Source organism: Globicephala melas, chromosome 4, assembly GCF_963455315.2.
Source record: "Globicephala melas chromosome 4, mGloMel1.2, whole genome shotgun sequence".
Lineage (NCBI taxonomy): Eukaryota > Metazoa > Chordata > Mammalia > Artiodactyla > Delphinidae > Globicephala > Globicephala melas.
In genome coordinates, this window is record NC_083317.1 from 68,226,081 (window position 1) to 68,252,065 (window position 25,985).

A 25,985-nucleotide genomic window follows, 5' to 3' on the forward strand; every position below is an offset into this window, starting at 1 on the left:
TCCTCCTCCCCCCAGCCCCGGGCAATCACTAATCTGCTTTCTGTCACTATGAATTTGCCCATTTCTGGATGGTTCATATAAATGCAATCATACAATATGCATACTTTTGTGTCTGGCTCCATTCTTAGCATAATATTTTCGAGTTTCATCCACATTGTTGCATACATCAGTAGTTCATTCCTTTTAATGACTGAATAATATCCCACTGTATGAATATATCACATTTTGTTTATCCATTTATCTCTCAATAGACACTTGGGTTGTTTCTACCTCTTGGCTATTGTGAATAATGCTGCTATGAACATTTGTGTACAAGTATCTGTTTGAATACCTGTTTTCAAGTCTTTTGGGTACATGCCCAGGAATGGAATTGTTGGGTTATAAGGTCATCTCTGTTCAACTTTTTGAGGAAATGTCAAACTGTTTTCCAACAGCTCAATACAGTTTTCTGAATGAAAAAAAGAAACAGTAGGAGGGACGCAGGGACGACGGCTTTTCCTATCCTCCACAAGCAGCACTGGACTCTGCCATTTCCAGGCTGTGTGATCTGGGTCGTATTCAGTTCTCTGGGCTGCCACCTCATCCTCAAAGTGTGGAAAATAAAACTTACCTGAGCTGAAGGAGATCTTGTTTCTAAAGTTCTAGGCACAGAGCAAGCCCCCCAAATTAACTGCTTTCCCTTACTCTTTGACCCTGACCATGTCGCACTCCACTCAGACTTCTACCTGGCCTGGGGGCCAAGTTCACACCCGCTGACCCCTGCTCAGCCATGCTGCAAACTACAACTCCCAGCACGCACTTCTCCCCGGCAGGCTCTGCCAGCGCGGTGCGCATGCTTTGGCAGACGTGGCACCGGGAACTCGGAGGCGGGGAGCGGCTGGGAAGTGGCGGCGGTGGCTGCCCCCGGCGGAGCTGCGGTCGCGGGAGCCCGAGTGGGGACCAGAACCGGCCGTGGGCAGCTGCGGCGGGGATGGCGCGGGTCGTGCCGGCGTGGTTGCTGCTGCTGCTGGCGGTCTGGGTGAGGCGGTGGCGCTGGGGTCCGGGCCGGGACGGCACGTGCGCCCGGCGAGGGTCCAAGTTCCCTGCTCCCGGCCCTCCCGGGACGTGCGGGGAGATAGATGCCTCCGGGCGCCTGGTTGGGGGTGTGCGTGCCGCGCAGGCGGGGACCCGGTGGCTGCGGGGGAGGCAGCTGGGCGGTCGCCGTGCACTCGCAGCGGGGTGCTCCGGGGCTCAAAGGTCGAAAGGAGCCCGGGGTGGGGGACCCCGGGGGCGCTGGGCGATCCCTCGCGGGGGTGGGGGGCTTACGCCGCGGACACAACTTTGCAGGGGCGCAGGTCAGGGGGCGGCCGCGGGCTAGGGCCGGACGCCGGCGGCTTGCGGGGGTGCTGCACCCCAGACTCCGGGCCCTGTACCTGTGTGAGTACGGGGTAAGAAGGGGGTGCTTGCCACCAGCACTGCCGGAAACCTTGTTCTGGAGCCAGCCACCTAGTTCTTGGTTTCGGCTCTGAGCAGCCGCGAACCTCCAGTCACCACGTGGATCTCCGCCAGCCGGCCAGGCTTGGCGGGGCCGGGTGGGGTCACCGCGGGGGAGTTAAGCTCCTTCACCCAACTGAGGCTGGCTGGAACCTCAGCCACTTTCTGGCTTGTGACGCGGCCTATCGTTTAATGTACCTGACTTAATCTTCTCATCCATGAAATGGGGACGCTTTAAATACCACTCTAACAAGGTTGCCAGGAGGGTCGGATGAGAAATCGGAGGACGTAGCTCTAAACTGCAAAACCGTACAGGAGTGGAGAAGGGGTGGGCCAGGGTGATGGGAGTGCAGGCTCTCCGGAGGAGTTTGCTACCCTTGTGGGGTGGGGGAGGAATGCCGCAGGGCATCCCTGAGAGAGGTTGGAATGGGTGTGTCCACAGCACCCAGGGCCCCAGGTTTGGCCTTGGTGTTGCTGTGGGTGTGTGATAGGATAATACGGCCTCCTTCCACACCTCTAGTATAACTTCTGGTCTGCCTTATTTTAGGACAATCTTGGCTCCTTTTTTACCTGAAGTTCCTGAAGGGAACCTCCTGCTGCTGGCACTCTCTCCAACCCAGATTTTACAGGTTTTTTCTTTTGGGTGTGGCGAGGATGCTGGACGAAACGTGAGGAGAAAAAAATGGAGTGTGGCTTGAGTTGCTTTAAATACTTCCATCTCTCAATACCCTGACCTTCTGGGTTCGCCAGTGAGGAGTGACCCTGTATTTTCTAGTTGTATGAAAATGGGTGGGAAAGGAAGGTCCTTGCTCCTCTAGATCTGACCATTCTCTTGGAGAGAAACGAGGCTGGAGTGGGGCAGTGTCACTTCCTGAAATCTAGGTGTGTTTGATCTGTTTGTATTCTGTTCCTGCTGCCGGTTGGTCTGGACTGGTTTCTAGGCCAGGCAGGACTGCTGGACTGTGCAGAGGGGGCCATCTCCAGTGCCACCCGCTATCAGGTCTTTGCACTTGGGCTGTTTTAGGAGGTCCTACTTTCCTCTCTTCTTCCCCTTTCCTCTCCCTCCTGTGAAAATAAAAGGCTTGAGACTCAGACCAGAAAGAAGTTTCATTCAGCAAACATTTATTTATCAACCCCGTTGTTTGGCTGGCACTGGGTTGGATTTTGGGCAGGGAGCAAAACACACATTGTTCCTGCCCTCTGGTGTTGCCCTGCGTTGGGCAGGGGAGTCAGTCCTGTGAGCAGATAAAGACAGAACGGTGAGTGCTGATACTTGAAGTTCTGGGAGCACGCCTGAAGGGGAGCCATACATTAATTTAGAGGGAGGTCAGCCATGACTTTCCTAAGGGGTAGGTTGAGCCCTCAGGAGGGGCTGTGGGAGTCCTCTAGGGAATTGAGGTCTGCTGATGCCCTCCACTTGGAGGTGTGGAGAGTGGGTAGGTTTGCTGAGAGCCCTAGAACCTGGGAGGCCTCAACAAGGAATTGACATCTTCTCCTTTCCCCAAGCCCAAGATTGACTTAGCAGGTGTGAGCCTGAGGTGTAGGGTCAGTGATGAGTGGCGGGTGGACACCAGGGTGGGCCTTTGTAAATATAAACTCTACGTCCATCTGATAAGGGTTCCGCAGCTCCTGGGAGTGGATTGGATTTCTTTGTCCACTCAGTATTTACTGGGGGCAGATACACGCAGAGCACTGGGCTGTGACCCAAGAGATACAGAGAAGTGTAAAGGGGTCTACAGAGATTCATGGACAGGGGTGTACACCCACCACGTTTTTTACAATAGCAAAAATATGGAAGTGGCTTAAATGCTTAACAACGGCAGCATGTTTAAATGATTTCTGGCCCTATCCATACCACGGAAAGTCATGTTTATAAAGAATATTGGTATTTACTACAATGCTGGGTTTATTATCAAAATATGTTATGATGCTTATGAAGAATATCTAAGGACATGGAGAAGTATTTGAGTGTGATAATTAGGGGAAAAGCAGGACACAAAACTGAATCCCAGGGTGGCTGAAGATAGCTACAAAAGTGTTTGAGGGATTAGCAGTGCATCAGAATGTTTACAGTGATTGTTCTGGAAGGTGGAGTTGTGGGTGACTTTTGCCTACTTCTTTGCTTTTGCTTTTTTGGTACTTCCCAAGTTTTCTATATGAATGTGCATTAGTTTTTGATCAGAAAAAGTTAGTAAAGGAACTTTTAAAAAAGTTTCTTTGGGGACTCGCAGGCTTCCACACTCTGGGGTGGAAACAGCGCTAGTCAACACTTGGGACAGGTTAGTTCCAGCCCTTCCAGGCTGGGTGTCTCTGCCCTGGGCCTGCGGCTGGGGAGGCCAGGCTGTCCTGTCCCTACCCCTGCAGCCGACTGCCCCTTCCTGCTGTCCCACTCAGCTCCTTCCTGCAGCTGACCCTTGCCCGGGGCCATCCATGCTGATTGTTGTATAGTCTCCATCCAGAGCTCGCTCAGAGTGGAGTAATGTCAGAGCTGGAGAGGACTCAGCCTCACCCAGCTCAAGGGTTCCATCGTCAGGCTGAGGCCTGGAGCTGGGCTGTGATGAAGTTTGCACTGGTTCACGGACAAATTGGAAAAATAACAATGGTGAATGGCTTTTTTTTTTCATGATTCCAGATATTTCCGGTTTTAAAACTTCATTTCTCTGACACGGTGTCCATATTGAGGGAGGGCATGTGGGGGGGGGTGGAGGAGTGGTTTATAATGTCCTTTTGAAAAAAATGAAAGCAGTGATACTATATTGTGATTTTATTAAAAAGTCCTTTAATTGATAAAATTTATTTTAAAATATATATGTAATACACACTATATATTTTTAAACATATACTTTAAATACATGTTTAAAAATATATCCTGCCAATCTGTGAGCTTCAGAGGTCTGAGAACTACTGACCTAACTCAGCTCCCTGATTTTAAAAGAGAAAAGTAAGGCTTTGAGAGGGAAGGGACTCACCCACTTGAGGCCTAGTTTGTAAAGACAGAGTGGGGATGGGAGCCAGGCCCCTGAATTACACATCAGCGTTCTTCCCCCTCCATCTCTGTCGTGCCAGCTCCCACCTGCTTCCCTCCTCCCACTGCTCAGGCCTCTGCCCCAGAGGGTGGCGTGAAGCTCAGAACTTGATGGCACAGTGGGTAGGGGTGCAGGAAGCAGCAGACGTTTGCCCTGGTCTCTCCTGCAGAGCTTTTAAGGTACACGTATTTAGGTTCTACACCGCTATATATTTAGTAGGCTTTTGTGGGCTGGCATGAGAGCCTAACTGCCATTGATAATGCTGCTTGGAACCTGGAGTGCACTTTTCCCACAGAAGTAAACACATTACAGAGGAAGTTTTAAAACAGAACTGGCACACGAGTTGGAATGACTGAGTGCCGTAGGAGTGGCAAACACAGTGCTGTGGATTCGGACCAGGGTCATGCTCTGGGGCACCAAGGGGCCAGAGAAGGGCCGCAGCTCATGCCTCACAAGGAAGGCAGACTCTGAGCTCTGTGACAGCGGGGATCCTCCCTGTCCCAGCACCTCGCCCAGACCTGGCGCGCAGTCACCCCCAGTCTGTGTTTGGTTGAAGAAATTAGTGTTGCAGGCAGGGAAGCCAAGACAGAAACATGGGCAATGAGGAGTGATGGGCCGGGCTGGATGGAAGGGAGGATTTGAGGGTGGGGTTGGGGAAACGAGGCTGGAAAAGTGAATTGGAAAGAATCTTAAATACCTGACAAAGCTTTAGGGACTTGATTCTTTAGGCAATGGAGAGATATGATGAAAACGGCCCTTTCACTAACAAGAGCAGTTATGCCACAGTGGAGGGTTGGGTTGGAGCGGAAGAGACTGGATTAGTTTTCCCAAAACAACACTTTCTTCCTCTTACTTTCTTCTCTGTTATCTACAAGATGTAGTCCAGTGCGATGGTATAGAAAGAACATGGGCTTTTAGCCAGCCAGACACTCAGGAGCTATGTGACCTTGGGCCCTGACTGTTTTCTTGTTGTCAGTGGTGGTAATGATACCCATCTTGCAAAGCTGAAAGGATCAGAAATAATACAGGAAGCACCCAGCACACTGTGTGGCACGTGGACGTGCCCACTAAGTAGGAGCCACAGCAGTCACCTCAGATCGTTGGAGAAAGGGCGCCCGGAAGCCAGTGAAGGGCCAGAGCGGGTGTGAGCGGAGGCTGCGAGACACGGCTGGGGGGCCCGTGCAGCCAGGACTCTCCCCGGCACAGTCCCCTGGAGCTGAGCTCCTGATGGCTCCTTGCCCCTCTGCACGGGGCCGCTGCAGAGCCTCTGGATGGGGGTGTGTGTGTGTGTGTGCGTGCGCGGGCACGCGTGCATGCGGACAGAGGAACTGAGGATTTAAGTGCTCTGTGTTTCCCCTTTCTTCTGAAAGTGGATCCTCTCTTGAGAATGGAGATACCAACCACACCGCCTCCCTGGAAGGTACGCCCCGCTTTGTGGTTTTGTTCTGTGGGGCTCTTGTGTCTCCCTTGGTGATTGTGGTAGGTTTTGGAGGCTAAATGACAGTGGACCAGAGAGTGCGCATGGGGTGTAGGAGAGCCTAAGTTCTCCTACGTTGCCGGACTTCCATGGTTTGCTTGCCCCCCGCTTCCTTTTCCCCCACACCTGGTGTCCTAGGTTTCAGTGGGAGAGGCAAGGAGCTCTGTTCCTCCTGCCTGGCCCATCCTGTGGCCCTGACCCAGGCCTCTGGCTACCCATTTGACCTGGCAACGAGAATTAGAAGACACCTGGCGCATTTGTAGAGGGCTTTAGAGTTTGCAAAGCATTTCCACTTATTTCACACCTGTGTAGTTTCGAGTCCCACATGAGCTGGGTGAGGTAAGCTGGTTGAGTACTGTTACCCCGAAAGAGAGATGAGTAGGTTGACAGAGCAGGAAGAGAGAGACCACTGATGGTCATGGCCAGGAAGGGGAGGACATAGGCAGATGAGTGGGTCGCCTGAATGTTTGAGCAGCCTCCTTGGCACGCGCTATTTTCTGAAATCGCAGCACCAGCCATTTACCTGGGGAGTCCGTGAACCTTGCTCTTTAGCTCCCTGATGGCCTGAGTAGGGGCCGTAGCCAGGCCCTCACTGACCATCCTTCCTGCCCTTCTCATCACCCTCCTGCATGGCTCTAGATAGCTGTCCCCTCTGACCACCTACGTCCAACAGGGCCTCCTTCCACACACCAGTTTATGACCACTTCTAAATGATTAGCTTTGCGGTCATGCAGTGCGGGGGAGTCGGGGTTAGACACTCAGAAGGAGTATGGGATTAGAATAGCCTTTTTGTGTCTTTTTATCCCCCAGGGTCATACTGAGCCCCCAGGTGGATGTGCGCTCTGTTCCCAGATGGCCTGATGGTGAGCCTGTGCCCCGCTTCAGAGTTCCCCACTCCTCACAGCTGGCTGGGGCAGGGGTAGAGAATCCATCGCCCCAAAGAATCCCACCATTTGTCTAACCCCTTGGCTTGAGCAGATGTCTTTAATTCGTGAGCAGATCCTTTAATCCTTCGCGTGGAAGGTATTAATGGAGATCTAGGTCGAGGGCCTTACATTGGGGCTTAAAACATTAGGGTGATCTAGCTTCTGAGCCAAGATGTGGGCTTGGCTGGAAAGCTCTGTTCTAGGGCCAAGTAGGGCAGGCTCCCGAGGAACAAGCAGGTTTGCTGTCATCAAGGGGTCTGACCCGCTGGGCCCTGGGCAGAGTGTTGTACATGCTCCTCATTTCAAAGAAACATGGACCACTGTCTGCATGTTGCACATGTCACAGATGTTCATTTATTCCACAGATCTTTCTTTTTTGTTGGTGTTTTGTTTGTTTTTAATTAATTAATTAATTAATTAATTTTTGGCTGCGTTGGGTCCTCGTTGCTGCGTGCGGGCTTTCTCTAGTTGCGGCGAGCGGGGGCTACTCTTCCTTGCGGTGCGCAGGCTTCTCATTGCATTGGCTTCTCTTATCGCGGAGCACGGGTTCTAGACGCTCTGGCTTCAGTAGTTGTGGCACGTGGGCTCAGTAGTTGTGGCTCACGGGCTCAAGAGCGCAGGCTCAGTAGCTGTGGTGCACGGGCTTAGTTGCTCCACTGCATGTGGGATCTTCCCGGACCAGGGCTCCAACCCATGTCCCCTGCATTGGCAGGCGGATTCTTAACCACTGTGCCAACAGGGAAGCCCCCTTTTTTTTGTTTTTAACAGATACTTCTTGAGAGTATTTTATGAGCCAGACATACTATACCAAGGCATTTGGGACAAAATATAACTAAGATGGACACCATCCCTTCCTCCCATTTCCTAGTGAGAGAGCCACTAATTTATTATTTAATTCAGGTAGTAAGTGCTGGAAGGAGGAAGATAAGGTGGTAAGAGAATGTGTAACAGGGGTCCCTGTCCTACTGCAGGGAGTCAGGAAAGGCCTCTCTGAAGACTTATGGACCCTTTCTTAGAAAAATATTTTTAAATGTATAAAACAGAATGCATAGGATTACAAAAGAAACCAGTGATATTGAAATATAGTTATTAAAATATAATAAATTGTGACAAAATAGTATGTATTTTTTAATGCGTCATATAAGAAGATCTAGTGGCAAGTTTGATAATTTCTGTAATTTTAAGTAGTGATAAGCATAGACAGTGTTTCAAGATACCTGCAGCAATCCTCTTGTGATGAGAACATGTGATTTCTGTTGATGGCAAAGTCACAGACACTGTAAGTGCTACTGTAATTAGTTACCTACATTCATAATAAAGGGAAGGCTAAATTTTAGTGAAATTAGTGAAAATAGAGATGTGATATTTCCCCATCCAAATTCATAGACCCCAGCGTAAGAAAAATTATCGCCAAACTTGGAAATAAAAGATGATCTAGTGACTTTCTAATGTCACACTGGAGTATTGTCTAGGAAGCCCACCTCAGCGGCTTCCAGTACTTTAGGGAATGTCACTTTGTTTATTATTCCTTAGGACCCATACTCTGTAAAGTTAGAAAGGATGCAAATGATTTCTGTTTGGTAGAGAAGAGAGATCCTTCAGGACATTAACCGGCTTGGTATCTCATTTAGCAATCATATCATACCTGTTTTTCATCGACCACTTGTAAGTTTCTTATAACTACTTCTTTTTTTTGGGGGGGGGGCGTGCTGCACTGCTTGCGGGATCTTAGTTCCCCGACTAGGGTTTGAACCCAGGCCCCCGGCAGTGGAAGCATGGAGTCTTAACCACTGGACCGCCAGGGAATTCCCTATAACCTCTTTTTAAAATCTTTTTATTAACCTTTTTTTTCTTATATCCTCTTTTGACCAAGCTTTGTCATTTTAGTGGGTCCCTTATTAATGAGTTAATAACCCTTTGAAATATGCTCAGTCTTTGTTTGTATGAGAATTGGGTTTTTAACGTTTGAGAATTATACTTGACCCCGGTTTAAGAGCCGCTGAGTGAGCAGGATGTGAGGGTGTGGCGCTCAGAAAAGAGGTCTGGGCTGAGGATGTTAATTTAGGGGTGCTGCTCAGGTGGGGGACCCCAGGGGAGGGTGTGGGGCAGGAAGAGAAGATGGACTGAGTGAGTGAGCCCTGAAGAACTCCCGCATTTGCAGGATGGTGGAGGTGGATTTACAAAGAAGATAGGAAGGGTGGCTGGAGAGGTAGAAGGGAGACCAAGCGAGTTCTGCCTAGGTTCAAGAGGCTGAGCAAAACGAGAAATGGAGGTGCCCGTTGGGTTATCCATGTGGAGGTCATTGCTGGACCTCCACCAAGAGCCTCTTTGATGGTGGGGGGCTGACAGCTCTGACAATGCTGAGGAGTGGGTAGAAGGCGGGGAGGGAGATGGAACATTCTGGCTGTGAGGGAGAGGGGAGTGGTATGGAGTCCAGGGAGGGGGTTTTTAAAAGATGGAATAAGGGCCCTCCAAACTGGCTGTGAATCCAACCGTCTTAGGGAGGTATGCGTAAAAATGGATTCCTGGGCTCTCCAGATGCACGAGGTGATTTTCTTCAAGGGGAAGGCCCAGGAATCTGTATTTCCAAACAGCTTATACTTATTGCTGTTGTGCAACTACAAACTGGAGACATTTACAAGTTAACATTAATTTTACGTGGTGGACAGTATTTTGCCAGCCAAGGTTGCAGCTTTGGGCCGAGTGGTGTGGCACAACTTCTGCCCATGTTACAAGTCACACACACTGGTGACACTGTGAGGCATCACTTGGCTGAAGCATGTGCCGTTTTTGCGTTTCTCTGCAGGCGTTTAGGGAAGTGTGCACAAGCGGGTAGCAGAGAAGATGGCTCAGGCAGTCGTCGAAGCTCTTTCTTGTTGGTTGTGCTCAGTAGCTAGATTGGAAGGGAAAGCAGACTTGCTGGCCTTTCAGGTCTTGTTCTGGGTGGAGCTCTGGGGAGTGGAGAGACCTCGAGGGATACCAGTGGGAAGTGTGCACATTGATGGGCAAAGAGAAGAGGTTCTAATCTGTGCCCAGAAGACCTCTGAGTCCCGGCTCTGCCCTTTTACTTCACCCAAGTTGAATTCCTTAAGTTCTTTTTTTTTTTTTTTTTTTTTTTTTTTGCGGTACGCGGGCCTCTCACCGTTGTGGCCTCTCCCGTTGCGGAGCACAGGCTCCGGACGCGCAGGCTCAGCGGCCGTGGCTCATGGGCCCAGCTGCTCCGTGGCATGTGGGATCTTCCCGGACCGGGGCACGAACCCACGTCCCCTGCATTGGCAGACGGACTCTCAACCACTGTGCCACCAGGGAAGCCCTCCTTAAGTTCTTTGAACCTCAGTTTTCACATCTGTAAAGTGGGGATGGTACCACCTCCCACACAGATTGTTTATAGCAGTTTTTCAAACATTTTTACTGCAACTCCTGGAAGAACAATTTTGCATTTTACATTATAATCAAGTACATATATGTCTATATGAACATAACAGATGCAGATTTTTCACCAAAAACAGTCTTGCTGCTTATGGTACAGACTGATGTTTCCTTTTCTCTTTAATTTTTAAAAATTAGTTAATTAATTTTTGGCTGCGTTGGGTCTTCATTGCTGAATGCGGGCTTTCTCTAGTTGCGGCGAAGAGGGGCTACTCTTCGTTGTGGTGCGCAGGCTTCTCGTTGCGGTGGCTTCTCTTGTTGTGGAGCACGGACTCTAGGCACGTGGGCTTCAGTAGTTGTGGCTCGCGGGCTCTAGAGCGCAGACTCAGTATTTGTGGCACACGGGCTTAGTTGCTCTGTGGCATGTGGGATCTTCCCGGACCAGGGCTCAAACCCATGTCCCTTGCATTCTTAGCCACTGTGCCACCAGGGAAGCATGGATGTTTCCTTTTTAATGTTATTTTTAAAAATGCTGGTGGTAACCCACCGAAGTGATTTTATGACTTGGCTCTTGGGTTAAGGCCAGAGGGGTAGAAAATGCCGGTTTAGACCCTCAGCTTTAGGGGACTGAATGATATGCTGTATGTCAAAGCACAGATTTACCTCATGAGTCATGAGCACTTGAATTGTTATTTTCAATTAATGGAGCTTTGAGGCAGGGTTGGGTTTCCGGAGTGGGAATTCACCTGCTCTTCCTTCGTCCCTGCTACCTAATTCTCTGCTCCCTCCACCAGCTCTTCCTCGTTAGCAGGCCCGGCACACCAGGCTGGCAGCAACCCAGAGCCCTCTTGGCTCTAGAAGAGGTTTTCCACAACATTAAAAGCTTTAGGACTTAAGTCCTGGTTAAATGCACTGCAGTTGCAATTTCAGGATAAGAAAACCTGTTTTCATAAGCTCTCAGATCAGTTGTCCTGCCTCTGAACTCTCCCTTGTTGACAGCCACGTTTGTGCTGTGGAAACAGGTGGGAAAACTGTGTAGCCCATGTATACGGTGTGGCTTGTAAAGGAAGCAAAATATAAGACGTGCAGCTGGCTGTGCATTTATAGGAGCAAGCGGTGAGACGTGTGTGGCTCTAGGAATCGATCTTTCCACTTCATCTTGGGTCTGAGTCACAGCTCTCTTACCTACTTGCCGGTGACGTTGAGCAAGTTTCTAAGTGTTCTTTGTCTCGGCTTCCTTATCTATAGAATAGGTATAATGAAAGTACCTACTTAATTCACTTGCCAAGAGAATGAACTAGATGAACTAGTCACATGAGCAGCTTAGCTGGCTCCTGGTCACGCAACAAACACTCTGTACTTGCAGCTCTTATCATTATCATGGCCGCATCCCTAGGCCCTCGATGTAGGGATTAAAGAATCCTCTCTTGGGTTCTGTGCCAGCCAAGCGCTTTCCTACTTCTCTGTCTTTCTTAAGCACATTTAGCTCCTCGGCTGTAGCTAGTCAGGGGTCCACATCCCAGGGCCAGGCTTCTGTCTTTCTGTCACTCTCACACACACACAGACACACGCACACAGACACACACACACACACACACGCCATCCAGGCGGTGCTTGTTTTTATTTCAAAGTCTGCTGGGTGGTGGACATTTATTTGAACGTTGGGAAATATCAGTGGCGAAATCTTCAAACTAGGTTTGAGGTTAGGCCTTATTAGCTCCTTGTGAAGAGGGTATTTAGCCATAGTGCTCAGTGACAGATGCTTAAAATTTGCCCATTTAAGGGGCATAAATTACCTATATTTAAGAATTAGCATTTCTCCCCCCCCACCCTCACTCATCAAAGCCATTCTAGGTACGTGTTGCATGCAAAGTTCTTTGCAGGTTCTGTATAATAGTTCTTACTAAAAAAACTACACAATGTCAGGTGAGCAGAGGAGTGAACAGTCAGTCAGCTGGAAGTGAAGAAGGGCAGGTGAGCACTGCACTTACATGGGAAAGTGCCCGTGACACTGGATAGATGGCCGAGGATTTCGGGAAGCCTGTGGAAGAGGTGGGGGCAGTATTTGGTTGTATTCTAGGCATCTCTTTTTTTTCTGTCTTATTTTAGGTGTTTTCCCCCTAACTCTAAGTTTGAAATAGCCTTAGAGAAGAGCTGCAAGAAGAATATAAAAGATTTCCATCTGCCCTTCGGCCAGATTCCACAAATATTAACATTTTATCACATTTGTTTTATCATATTCTCCCTCTGCATATATAAAGTTTACAGACATGACTCTCCTTTGCCCCCATAAACACTTCAGTGTTTCCATTCTCTTACATAACCAGAGTACAATGATCAAAGTCAGGAATGCAGCGCCTGGCTCGGGACTTAATCCAGAATCACATGTTGAATTTAATCGTCATATCTCTTTAGTCTCCTTTAATCTGGGCCAGTTTCTCAGTCTTTGTCTTTCGGGACCTTGACATTTTTGCTTGTTTGTTTTTTGCGTTACACGGGCCTCTCACTATTGTGGCCTCTCCTGTTGCGGAGCACAGGCTCCGGACGCGCTGGCTCAGCGGCCATGGCTCATGGGCCCAGCCGCTCCGCGGCATGTGGGATCTTCCCGGACCGGGGCACAAACCCGCGTCCCCTGCATCGGCAGGCGGACTCTCAACCGCTGCGCCACCAGGGAAGCCCGGGACCTTGACATTTTTGAAGAATGTCCCTCAATTTGGTTTTGGATGTTTCCCTTTAGAGCATTGTATCAGGAGACATAAGTTGATTTGACCCATTACTGGTGGTGTTATTGTTGGTCCCTTAGTTGAGGAGGTTTCTGTCAGGTGTCTCAACTGTAAAGTTATATTTTCTTGTGGTGGGGAAATACTTTGAGATTGTTAATTATTTCCATGACGGTAATCAAATGATGGTAAATTTTGTTTCTTTAAGTATTTCTATTGGACATGCCTATTATGATAAGTTAGAAAAATATGCACAAGGACGAAGCCTTACTTTGATGCATTTTTTCTTCCAGTTATTTTCTGAGCATAATTTTGTGTATAGTTGTAATCATACCATGTACAGTCTGAATTCTATTTTTAAAAACTTAACATTAAAAAAATATCTTTTCATTGCACAGTCTTTGAAAACATCGTGTAAATGCACGTTTTATTCTGTTGAGTGGTTTACTCTAAGTAGTCACTCCCCCGCTGTTGAATATTTAGGTCGTTTACAATTTTTGACTCTTATGAGTAGGACCGAGCAAGTCATGTATGTGTCAGAATCTCTGCTGATTCCCTCGGGACACATTCCCCAAAGTGGAGTTACGGAGTCGAGGAGCGTAAATACTTTTAAGATACTTGATTAATTGTGCCAAATAGCTTTCCAAAAGAAATGTACTGGTTTAGGCTTTTGCCAGCACTGTATGGCAGTTGGCTGCCATATTTTAAGAGATTCACTAATGGTGTTTCTCAGTTTTTTTAAGAAAACCATGATCCAAAAATCAAGATTTGTGTTGAGATTAATTTCCTGTATTGTGAATTATGAAAGCATAGGTATTTATTTCCAAAAGTAAATTATAGTGTAATATGGCACGTTACCCTCTTCAGGCTCTGCCACCGTGCTCCCAGCCTTGGGGTCAGTCACATTGGGAACCAGGAACATGGCGGTGTCTAGGGCAGATCATTCAGGACAGTGAGGGGCTTGGGGGCACATGAGGAGTCGGGGAATTTCCCCTACAGAATCCTAAGAGGGAATGTGTTTGCTGTCTTCAGAGTGTGATAGGCTGGCAGAATGGCTTGGGAGGGGGAGGAACTTGACTTTCTAATGACTGGAGCCATCCAAAATGAAATGGTGGGACACGGATTTCTATGTATTAACATGTTTAGTTTCCACAGCCTTCCGGGCTCCTCTGTACTGCGCAGCCTCAGGAGATTTTGAGGCCTTGGCTCTGGAGGGCTACCTGGAGGCTGGAGGTGGCATGTGAGGAACGTTGAGAGGAGTCTTGTATCTGGGAAACCAACCAGCCCAGCTCAAGCCTGTGAACTACAAGGAATGTCCTGGCCTTCTGGTTGCCTGCAGTGGTCCCCTTACTAGTAAAGGGCTGAGGTTGTGGGGAAACTGGAGAGTTACTAGCTAATTTTCCTTTCACTTGTGGGTAGCTGTCACCAGGTGACCAAGATACTGTTAGGAACAGGCATAGTGCAACTCGGGTAATTAGGAGGAACACAGTAAATCAGATCCTTGATAGTCTCGCTGTCTCCTTCCTTGTAACAGTTTATCTAAAGTATAATGCATGATTCAATGATTTGAAATATCCCAACTGGAGCAGATGTTGGTATTTCTTTCTAGTTAAAGCTTTTGTTTCAGTAGGCATACAAGATCTATTTGCATGTGTGCCAGAAAACCCAGAATGATAGTGCCTTAAAGCGACTGTTTATTTCACTCACATAGAAGCTGGAAAGGGGTGTTCTAGGGCCAGTATATCCCTCTGTGGTATCAGGGTCCCAGGTACGTTCTATCTTGATAACTCCACATTTTTAGCAAGTCCTTCTACCTCATTGTCTCAAGGTGGCTGCTTGAGTTCCAGCCATCTTTCCAAATTCTAGCAAGCAGGAAGCAGGAAGAGGCTAAGAAGACTCATACCAGGTGTCTATGAGGGACAGTTCCTAAAAGTTGCCACATAACACTTCTGTTTACATGCCAGGGGCACTTGCTGCAAGGAAGACTGAGAGGTTTGACTTTTAATGTGGGTGGCCACATGCCCAGGGCAACTCAGCAGTTCCTTCATGAGGGGTAATTACCTCACCGTACTTCTCTGGTAGTGGTCATGAAACTAGGTTTGCAGAATATCACAATTGGAAGGGACTTTGGAAATCACTTTCAACCCCTTCATTTTACAGAGAAAGGAGAGAGGAGACATGGCTTGTCCAAGGTCACATAGTCAGTAAGTATCAAAGCCAGCACAAAACTTGGGTCTCTGACTCTTTCTAACAAACCTCTAGCTCTCAAATACTCAGCCAGCTGGAGTTCTCTGACCTTGGGTTCAAGTCATCTGTTTTTAACCTTATTCCTGGATCCCTTTACCACTAGCTTCCTAGGAGTCTAGACTTAGATTCTGACATTTCAAAACTATTTTGAGCAAAATGTGGGCTACACTAAATTAAACCAGTTTCTTCACAGCTCCCAACATAAGAAGGGTATCTTTTTTCAGGTGGCAGAGCAAAAAAGGTCAAGTCCCACCTCCACCCTTTTTCCGTAATGTTAACCTTCTGTCTTCAACTCTTTTTCCTTTAGCAAGTTGCTTTTACATAATAGAATACCTCTGGCTTCATGATCTGCATTGAATAGTGAATCTATAACGACAGACAGCCTCCCGGGCTATAGAGAATGTGAGGGTGCTGGCATGCGCCCCAGAGATCTGGAGCTTTTTAAAGCTGAGGGTGTAATGTGGCAAGGACTGTTCTCCCTGTTATTTTCCAGAATTGTATGACTCTTTATGTCTAGGCTGGTGGTGATGGTGGGTGAGGTTAAGTGAAGAGAGGAGCTTGTGAGTGTGGTGTGTTAGAGGGACAGCGAGGCAGAAGGGAGCCCGGACCCCTGTACTCACCTCTGATTAATGGCAGATCTGGGCTGACTGCCCCAGGGTCCCGAGAAGGGTGGTCGACAACAGGGTGCTCTAGGCTTGCGGGGAGCAGAGGGTTAGTGTAAATCCCTGCTGGGACTCTCCTTGCCAGGGGATTCTGGAAGATTTGGGCTTTTCCTGGCTGCTTTGATGGGCCTGGCTGGGGAAGGAGGTGCTCCTGGGAAGGAGGTACTTCTGGGAAGGTGGTCCACGTGGGTCGCTGCGAGTCCAAGGAGCTTGTGGGGTGGAGGGAAGCAAACACCTCTGGCCAGGACCCGAGAGGCCCGAGCTCTAGTCCGAGCTCTGCAACTTGACCTACTGTGTGTGACCTTGGTAAGTAAGCTAACCTCCCTGAGCCTCAGTTTCCTCATCTGTAGGATGAGGCTAGTGCCCACTCATCAGGTTATTGTGAGGGGCAAATGGGCACAAAACCTGGAAGGACCGTCCTCCATGTGCTGTGTGGCCCGATGGTTGCTGTGCTGACGGGTGATCACTCGAGGTTTTGATGCTGCATGTGTGTACGTGCACGTTTCTTCCTGCCTGGATGTGCTGTTTTGCCTGATTGCCGGCAGGGCCCTGGAGAGGAAAAGGTGCCGTTTCTTCTGTTGCCCTTGCTCTGTGATTTGTCTCACTAATGGTACTAATACAGATAATTACCATGATTGTGTACTGTGTGCCAAGCATTATGTTAGGTTCTCTATGTACTTTTCTCCCCCTCCTTTAATCCTCAGCCAACCCCGCAACCCTGCAGATATCAGTATTATCTTCTCCACTTTATAGGCAGGGAAATGACACTCGTAACATCTGAGATCAGTTAGCTATAAGTGATAGTGCCTGGCTTTGACCCCAGGTCTGTCTGACTCCAGAAGCAGTGCTCTTTCTGTGGTGTCTGAGGGGTGTGGGGAAACCACAAAGGGAGGAGAGGAGCGTGAGGCTCCAGGCTGGAGGACCATTTGTCTGGTGGGCCCTGAACAGGGCAGACACCTGTTAGGAGAGCACTGCAGGGAGTCTGGAAGGTGAGGGGGAGACGTCAGTGTCCTCGACCTCATTGCCTGCAGCCGTGGTGGAGGGTGGAGGTGAGGACTTCGTGCCAGGCACCCTGAGTGGGCTCTGCAGAGCGCCTTGCGCTCTGATGGGGGAAGGGGCTCAGGGTGGAGGGGGCTGCTTCTCTGTTGGAGGGGCCCAGTGTTCTGAGGCGGGTGTAGTACTATGACAGGGGTTGGAGGCTGGAGGGACCGGTACTTTGATGGCGGGGTGGGGGGGCGGGCACTGACTCTGATGCAAGCAGGACCTGGCTTTGGGGGCCTGTATTCCCTAGCAGTAGCGGAAGGGAGCCGTTCTTCCTGGCAGTGTTCTGCCCTGCACCCACGCAAAGGTTTTATGGATCTCAGCCCAGCCCATGGGGTAGCTCAGCCCTGATGTAAGTACTGTTAAGGCTGGGGCAGAAAGAAAACAATTATTGGGGGAAAGAAGGAGTTTGCATAGGGCACAAAGGGGATTTTTTTCTCTCCTCTACCTCCAAAGGGAAAGACTTAGAATGTAAAGAGCCTGCGGAACCCAGGAGCAGTTCCATGGCTGGCTCCGAAGGTGGCTGGCTTCCTTCTCAAACATTGCCCCATCCCCGCTGAGGGCTTGACAAAGCAGAGAGTTTGTGTATCATTAACGTTGTTATAGTTGCCTTAGTTATTGTTGTTAGCAAGGTTTGTGGCTTGTGCCTTATGAAGTCTGCAGGAAGGCTCTTGGCAAGGAGACCCAAGGCTTACTGGAGCTGTATCTTAAGGAAAGGAAGGAGCGTGCACACTGGAAAGGTTAAAATCGACTGAAGTGGAGGAGAAAGGAGAATGTTAAGTGGCCGGAGGAGAGTCCCCTTGGGGTTAGGGGAGGGAGGAAAGGGCCTCGCTCCCTTTGCCCCTGTGGTTGCTTGCTAAGGTGAGGGTCTGTCTAAGGCCAGACACAAGGGCCTTTCCCCCTCCTCTCTCAGGGATCTTATACTGAGCATCTTAGCTCTTTGCACACCAAAGTCCCCTGGTTCCCCCTAGTTCCCCCTGGATCTACCTATCCTATTTTCCTCTTGTTCCCAAATTTTCAAATCCTCTCCCTGCAAATCCTGCCTCTCCAGTGCCCACAAACGTCCATGCAGCTCCCTGTCTTAGGTGGAGACAGCCCATCCTTCTCCCGACCCTGCGGCCGCCTGTGCTCCCCGCTGCGTGGGGTGTGCTTCTCTCTGCAGCCTGGCTTCCGGCCGCCCTCCCATCACCAGGATGCTCTCGGAACATCCCTGGGGACTTGGCCCTGACCTTCGCCTGCACATCACACCTGATTTCCTGTGTGTCTCCTCCCTGGTCTGTGTTGACCAGGTACCAGGTCTGTGGTACCTCCTACCTTCTTCCCACGTTTCTCCTGGTCCTTCCTCCTCCTCCTCAGCTGAGGGTTTTCCTGACTTCTCCCCCTGGACCCCGACCCCTGAGACTTCACTGACCTCACTCTCCAGCCTGGAGGACACCTGCATTGGGGCGTCTTGTCCACATGTCTGCACCCAAGCTTATTATCACCTTCCTCAACATACAACAGAAGCCTCTTCTGCTGCTGCTGCTTCCCAGTTCTTCCAGTTTTGGTTCTTGTTCCATTTCCGAGCACAGAATCCTTGGGTCATTTTAGCCTCTACTCTCTTTCTTCCTTGCTTACATATGAATAATCATTGAGTTCTGTTGTTTTTCCCTTGAGGCTCTTGGATTGACCCATTTCGCTCCACTTGGGCAGCCACCCAGCAGGTCCCTTCACTCCAGCCTTCTGACGACTGTCCAGTCTGAGATCGGGCCAGAAGGGGCTCTTGAGCCAGGCTTTGAAGACCCCACCCTCCACCCCAGCCTGGCCCCATCTGCCTTCTCCCACCCCTCTCCAGCCCAGACCCTCTCTGACTGCCCTAGGTCTGTCTGGTTTCCGTGGTCCCTCTGGGTCTCCTGAGAGCTGTCATGGACTTACCTTGTAACATGCTCCCAGCAGGGTACCTCTGCAAAGCTCAAGAGTGTGGCAGCCAGTGTGTCTGTCATGTTTATTATGCTGGACAAACAGGGCTTTCAAGGGGCCAGGTGCTCCTAGTCTAGGGGCTGGAATAGGGATGGGACGAGATGAAGAGGAGATGGACCCTCCATAAAGGGTTCTTAACCAGGCCGGCCGCAGACCGTGAGTTTAAGCCCCAGCATCATTGTACTTCTGGCGGAGCTGAAGCTCTCTGCTGTGTGAGGGTGAACGCTGGCTCAGCGGCTTTGGTGGCTGGCTGCAAAGTGGTTTGTTTACTCTGAGAGTGGCTGTTGGTTAGAGGACCTGAGGGACTCGCCGGGCTTTCTAGGAAGGAAGCTGTGGATAAGCCTTGAAACTTGGTGCTCTTGTGGTTTTTGCTGTGGACACTTTGCTGTCGCTTGGCCCAGCTGCACCCTGCTGTGCTACCCAGGCAGGTGGGCACTGGGCCTGCCCTCCCTTCCCCTTTCCTGCTCCCCTGTCCAGAAGTGCAGGTGCCGGCCAGCCTCAGGAGAGCTGGTCTTCGGGTCAGAGTCCTGAGGCACTGGGCAAGGGTAATTGTTTTTCTGACTGGCCAGGTTATTTGAGGATTTAAAACAGCAGTGTCCAACAGATTCTCTTATTTTTTTCCTTTACCCATGCGCACTGTGCTATGGACCTTTTAGTCTGAAGTGCGTTAGCTCCCTGGGAGCAGTGGAATAACGTGATAATAAGGTGGAATGAACTTTTTGGTGAGCTCTCAAGGTCGCTGCATGAGGGCAGGGGGTCCTCAGGCATCATGCACTGCCCTGCTGGGGCAGAATAAGGGAGAAATCATTCTTGGACAGCTCCTCCTGATGGTTTTACCCTGGGGAGGGTAAAGTTGCATCCAATGGCAGATTATATTTAGAAACACTAAAATATGGCCACATTTCCATCTCCTACTCTGCTGAGATGGAAATTTGTATTAAATATTACGGTAACTGATCCTATTAGAGTGCTTTATGATTTATAAAGCATTTTCGATAAGTTACCCCATTTCATCCTCACAGCTGTCCCACAAGGGAGGTATCATTTTCTCCACATCAGATGCGAAGCGCTAAGCGTCTAAAAGATTGAGTGATGTTGCCCAGGCATCTTAGCTATTGAGTGGTAGAGCTCAGACTCAATGTGAGACTTCTGGCTACAAAGAGGCAGTGGCATGAGAGGGCCTGGGGTCAAATAGAGAGACTGGGGTTCAGATGCTGGACCTGCTTCTTATTAGCTGTGTGACTTTCGTCAGATTATTTAACTGATCTATAAGATCAAGCATATAGGATAATCTGTAGTTGCCACTTCTTATTGACCACGTTCCTCTGTCCTCTGTCCTTGTTCCATTCTGGGCTGGTTGCTCCGTGGGGTCAGGACATTTGTTCTGGGACTTCTCTTCACCATCAACATGGTACTTCTTGCCTCTCTCCTCTGTTCGATCCCTTGTTTCCTAGGTTCCATGTCTTTCTCATTTTTTATTTATTTCTTGTTTTGGTAGAGCATGAGTTCCAGTTGCTTCCTGAGAATGGGAAATTTGGTGGTAAATTTTTCACATCTGAGACCTTAAGTCTGTCTGAGTCAATCTCTACTCACAATTGACAGGTAGTTTGGCTGGTTATAGAATTCCAGTTGGAAATCATGTTACTTGGGGAATTGTGGAGGCAATGCTTCATTGTCTTTTGGTATGCTGATGAAATGTCCTATGCCAGTTCTGACCCCTGATGTTTTGTGTGTGGTGGTTTTCTTGTTTTGTTTTGTTTTGTTTCCCTTTGGAACTTTCAGCATCTCCTCTTTGTCAGCAGTGTTCTGAAATTTTTCAATGATGTACTTGGTGAGAGTCTTTTTTTTTATTGGTGATGTTGGGCCCTCTCACCTGGAAACTCAACATCCTTCAGTTCTGGGATATTTTCTTGAATTATTTCCTGGATAATTTCTTTTCCTCTGTTTTCTTCTTTTTCTTTAGTTCCTTTAATTTGGCTCTTGCACTTAGTGAATACCTATTATTTGTCTTATCTTGTTCTTCTGCTTTTTATTTCTTGATCTTTTTGTTTTATTTCATAGGAGTTTTTTCAGTTCTACCTTCAGCCCTATGGAAATTTTTTGTTTCTGCAAGGATTTTACTTTCTGAGAGGTTTTCATCATTCTCTTTGACTACTCCTTTTTCATAGCATTCTATTCTTGTCTTATAGATGCACCATTTTATTTCTCTGAGGATAATAATTTTAGTTGTTTTCTTCTGTTCTTTTTAAGTTTCATCTTTCCATTGTTTTGTTCTCATCTCTGTCTTTGTGTTGAGGGCTTCCCTCAGACGTCTGGTGAATCTTGGTTATCTGTGTGTAATGAAGATCAAGACATAGGCTGTGGGTTGCAGACTCTTGAGTGTGGGGAGGGGGTGGAGGGTACTTGTTTACTGGGAGGGCCTCACAGTGGGTATTTGAATGGGAAGTCAGCTGTTTCGTTGGAAGAGTCTCCAAATCACTATCTTTTGGTTGTTTTTCTTATGCTCCTCAGGTAACCTAGAGAAAAATTCTCTAACCTACTTGGGGGGATCAGATTGGCAACATTCTGGAGAAGGGAAGGGAGATGCTGGGGGGTAGGGGCTTAGGGGAGATGGGTGATCTCTAGGTTCAATTTGTCCATACTTCCTCCCACCTTTGCCTGGTGTCTCCTGGCAGAGCTTTTCTTATTCAGTCTTTGTAGATGGTAACCCCTGTGTTTTCTGCCGGCTAGGCAGGGGGCTGTGTGGGTTGGGTGAGGGGATCTGCTGTGAGACAGCTCTTTGTTCAAACATTTAACAACCTCCCCTTCCCTGCCCCTGCTTTTCAGCCCACCTCTCTTCATGCCTGCGGAGGTGCCTGGTACTTCTAGGGCCCAAGGTTTTTCAGGGTTCTCTCTGGGAGAATTGGCTTGTTTCTTGTTGGCTGATCTCCTGAGATCATTGGCTAAGTGGGGAGAGTGGAAAACCCCTCACGCATCCATTCCCACCCTAAACGGGATCACATTAAGAGGTGATCATACTTCCCTGTGGACTTGGGGCTTTGGTGCTGCTAGGTGGGATGGAGTTTTCACATTGCTCCAGTGTGTGGTGTTTGGGTGCAGTGTAGGGTACAGACATTGACCTCCCAGGGAGGTCGTGATTGAAAGGATGGCAAGAATGTCCATGCAGTGTGCTTATGTACCTGTGCAGTCCATACGGCTTCATAAAAAAGATGAAGGGTGAGCTGGTGACTGGAAGTGGTCTGGAAGAGTCCCTGTGGGAGGGGGGGCGATTTGGAGAGGGGATGAGGCGAAAGGCAAGTGTAGAGTTGAGAGAAGGAGGGGTGAGCCTTATCCCTCCCAAGGCAACTGTGCCTAGAGGCAGCACCTCTGGGGCACCCCTTCTTGCTCAGCCCCAGCCGGGACCTGAGACTCATGGTCCTTGGCTCCTTGATCCCCAGGTGGTCCTGCCGACGTGGCTGTCCTCTACAAAGTTCTCCTCACTCGTCGAGAGAATCTCTGACCCCAAGGACTTGAAAAAACTTCTCAGGACCCGGAATAACGTGCTGGTGCTTTACTCCAAATCTGGTGAGTGCCCCTCCTGGCCTTGGGGCCATCGTCAGGGATGCGGCGGGATGGAAAGGAAGGAACGGGGACAGAAGTGGGAGGCAGAGACCCCGGGACTAAAAACCTCTCAGGGAAGGTCCGTCAGAAGATGCAGGGGTGTCAGTTCTGCTGCTTTTGGATCCCTAAGAGGGCGTTTCAGTTCCCTTTTACCAGTGTTTCTTAGGAGAAGCCTTCTGGAGTCCCTTAGTACCTCAGGAGGGAGAGGACGTGTGTGTGAAGGAGGACAGAGGACAGTGACCACCCGGCATGGACGCTCTGGCTCTCTGGACAGCACAGCCAGGCCTGCCAGGGCGTGCTTCGCCAGAGCTGTTGATTAATCGACTGGGCCAACCTGTCGCCAGCTGAATTGGTCCCAGGCTTGGGGGAACGCACCCAGGCTGGCAGCCCTGGCCCCGCCTGGCCCCAGTCTGTCCCGCTCTGGGGTCAGAACAAGAGACTGAGTTTGGAGTGGGCTCCACGCTCAGGACAGGGTGGCTTCAGCGGGGGTAGGACTAGTGGTTTGCCTCTTCTGACCTTGAAGCTGGCGAGGGCATCACGGATGGAGAGAGGTTTGCTCAGCTCTTGGCCGCGACTTTGAACGTCTGACTGCTGATGCTGTTCCAGCAGAGTTAAGTGTTTTCGCTGCTCCCAAGGATGCCAAGTATTCTGTGCCCTGAAGGAGCAGCGGCCAGTGGCGGGGCTGGTTCCGGGCACAGCTCTCCCTGGCAGCTCATCCTCGACTCCCATTGGCGTGGGGCACCGATGGATGTTTTGGATATGTGTCCCTCGTGAACCTGCATCCTCCAAGCACCCGGGCACGTGCTTGCCCTTCCCAGGGCCTGGCACACACTCCCTGGGGTTGTTGTTGGGAGCCCGGCATGTGACTAGCATTCCTTTCCTGTCGAGAATAGGGGGAAACCAAGGCAGGGGGAAAGCAGAGTTGCTCCTGAGGCCTGGGGTCTAGGGCCCTGGACCAGCGTGGCTCAGCCCCCTTGGCTGCTTCCGGAGCTGGGGGGTCGTCAGTGCCCTCCAGGGACTCGCTCAGGTCCTTCCCTGGGTGGGTCCCCTCACATAAGCTCATCTTCTTAGAAGGACTCTGACAGGAACTTGTGTGACACACTCTCATTTGCTGCTTTGCTGTGAGGTTGCGGGTAATGTCCAGTTGAGGGAGGAATTAGAGTTCAGGGAGAACAGCTGCCTGATCTGAGGTCTACCAGCCAGTGGGCGGTAGAGCTGGTCCCGCTGCTGCCTCCGCCTCGCTTCCTCTGCTGGAGCGCGCGGAGAGATGTTCTGAGTCTGCAGCGACAGGAGGCTCACCACCAGGCAAGGATTCGGAAAGGAGAGAGTGGGAAGGCGAGGTGTCCAGACCAGGGCTTGCAGGGGCCGGAGGCAGGGCTGGGAGCGCTCTTGTTTTCTCTCGGGCCGTCGCCCAGCCTCTGTCTCTGCCTCTTGGTAGTGGAACTCTCAGTGCTGCCCGTGTGCCCGGCTCCTCCCTGCTTTGGACCGCTGGTCGCGGGCCGGGTGATTTTGCCTCCTTGCCTCTTGCCCAGCCCTGCTCCTGAGACTTGGGGACCTCCCGGGGCTTTGGGAGCAGCACCGGGAACTGGCTTCTCTCCCCGCCACGCCACCCCTTCCAGCCAGTGCCTCCCCTTCCACGGCTGAAAGGCAGGGTTGGGAGGGCCTTCACATGGCTCTACATTCCCTCCCCTGCCTCCCAGAGCCCAGCTGGAAGGGTGGGGGGTGGCCTTTCCCACCTCGGCTGCGCCCCCTCCTCCTGTGGGCCTGGGGGGTTCCTGGGAGGGCCTCCTGCAGGAGGCTCCGTGCACGGCTCTTGCGGGATGCTTTCCGTTCGCTGCGTGAAAGGCTCAGCATGCTTTGTGTTCACAAACAGCTTCCGTTAGCCACACTAGAAGAGGAGATCTGAGGAGGTAGCTAGTTCGCATATCATTTCTGCTTGGCTGTGGAGTGTGTCCTGTGGTTTCTGCTGGGGGAAGGCAGCAGGCAGCCTGCGCTCTCCTTAGCGTCTGCGTGGAGGCCCTTGCCAGGGAGCTCACAGGGGTGACGGGGCAAGGTGACAGCCTGGCCACAGCCACCCAGCAGTGGACCGCTGCAGGCTGGCAGCGTGGAAATCCTGGCCACAGAGGCTCCGTTTCTAAGCACCCGCCCTCCTAGTTTCCACGGGCTTTGCCCAAAGCCTCTTCCTTTCTCATGTTCATCCGCCCGGCCCCGAGGCGTAGTCCACGGTCCTGCGGTTGTCCCCCGAGGTACTGCCAGTGCTGGGAAAGAGGGCCGTGGAAGTGACTTGTGTACATTTAGTATCAGTCCATCAGAGACTAGTGTCACACGTAAACCTCGTTAAATCACCACGTTGTACCGAGTCCCTAGGTGAGTGTGTGACGCACAAGTGAAGGAAGGGTCTGGTCCCTCCCTTGTCAGCTCCCAGGTTGGGCACCAGGGCAGACCAGTGTGGAATCAGCAGACTCGGTCCCCGCTTAGTTATAGAATTGTAATTGTTCGGTTATAGAATTTTCAAAATGTTTCCCAGAATAGTAATGAGTCAGAGAGTCTACTGGAAGTTGAGGATCCGGCCGAGAGATTCTGGGAAGAGTGAGGCGTGAGGTGTGGCTTGAAGGCGGGTTAGGGTTAGGGTTCTGGGTCTGTGAGGCTGGCGGGAGCAGAGCTTTCTGAGAAGAGCTGGGCTGTTCTTAGAGAACCGTTGCCGCAGGGACGACGTTCTAACTGGTGCTCAGGACCTCACCTCTAGGACTGGTCTCCGTCCTTCCCTGCCCCTGAGGGAAGATGGCAGGGGAGGCCATGGTGCACTTGGGTACAGATGTTTACTTTTTTGTTTTTTCACAGAGGCTGCAGCTGAAAGTCATCTCAGGTTATTGTCTACTGTGGCCCAGGCAGTGAAAGGACAAGGCACCATCTGCTGGGTGGACTGTGGGTATGTCCTGGGGATGTGGGGTATGGTGGCTGGAGGGCCGGGCGTGGGCTCTGGTGGGTGGGGTGGGAATTGTTCCTGATTGATACTCTGGGAGAGGGGATGTGATGGAGAGATGGCTGCAGAAGGCCCCCCCCTCCCCGGCCCAGCAATGCTGCAGGACGCTGTGGGCTGGAGGAGGGGCAGGTGTGGCTCCGCTCCTGTCTTTCCGGCCCCGCCCCTCTTCTTCCCTCCTCCGTAGTGCTTTTGCTTTTTACTCTGTTGTCCTGTGTCACTTGATTTTGCCTTCTCAGTGGGTGGCAGAGGGGGCCTTGGTGCCCAAAGAGGCAAGATGATTTCCAGGGCCACTCGGGGGGCTTGCTTATTGGGTGGGGGGGTCTGTAGCCCGGGCCCTTAATAGAGGACTCCAGTGCCCGCGGTGCAAAAGCGGTGGAGCCAGCTGACGACCTGTCTGTTGCCTTGGCTCCAAGGTGGCTCCATTAGATGTGTCAGTCCTGGACAGGTGGCTCAGTCCTTCCGGCTCTCTCCTCTGGCCTGCGTCCCTGCCCCCACGCGTCCT

General features: G+C 50.6%; 1 protein-coding gene across 1 annotated transcript in view; it reads left to right on the forward strand.

The window, feature by feature from the left end:
* Positions 1-858: 858 nt before the first annotated feature.
* PDIA5 (protein disulfide isomerase family A member 5) overlaps positions 859-25,985 on the forward strand; it is a 92,232-nt gene continuing 67,105 nt past the window's right edge. The window contains exons 1-3 of the mRNA XM_030858388.2: positions 859-1,018; positions 22,338-22,464; positions 25,342-25,429. Of these exons, the coding sequence (XP_030714248.2) occupies positions 971-1,018; positions 22,338-22,464; positions 25,342-25,429 (263 nt within the window). The 5' untranslated portion in view covers positions 859-970. The remainder of the gene's footprint in view (positions 1,019-22,337; positions 22,465-25,341; positions 25,430-25,985) is intronic.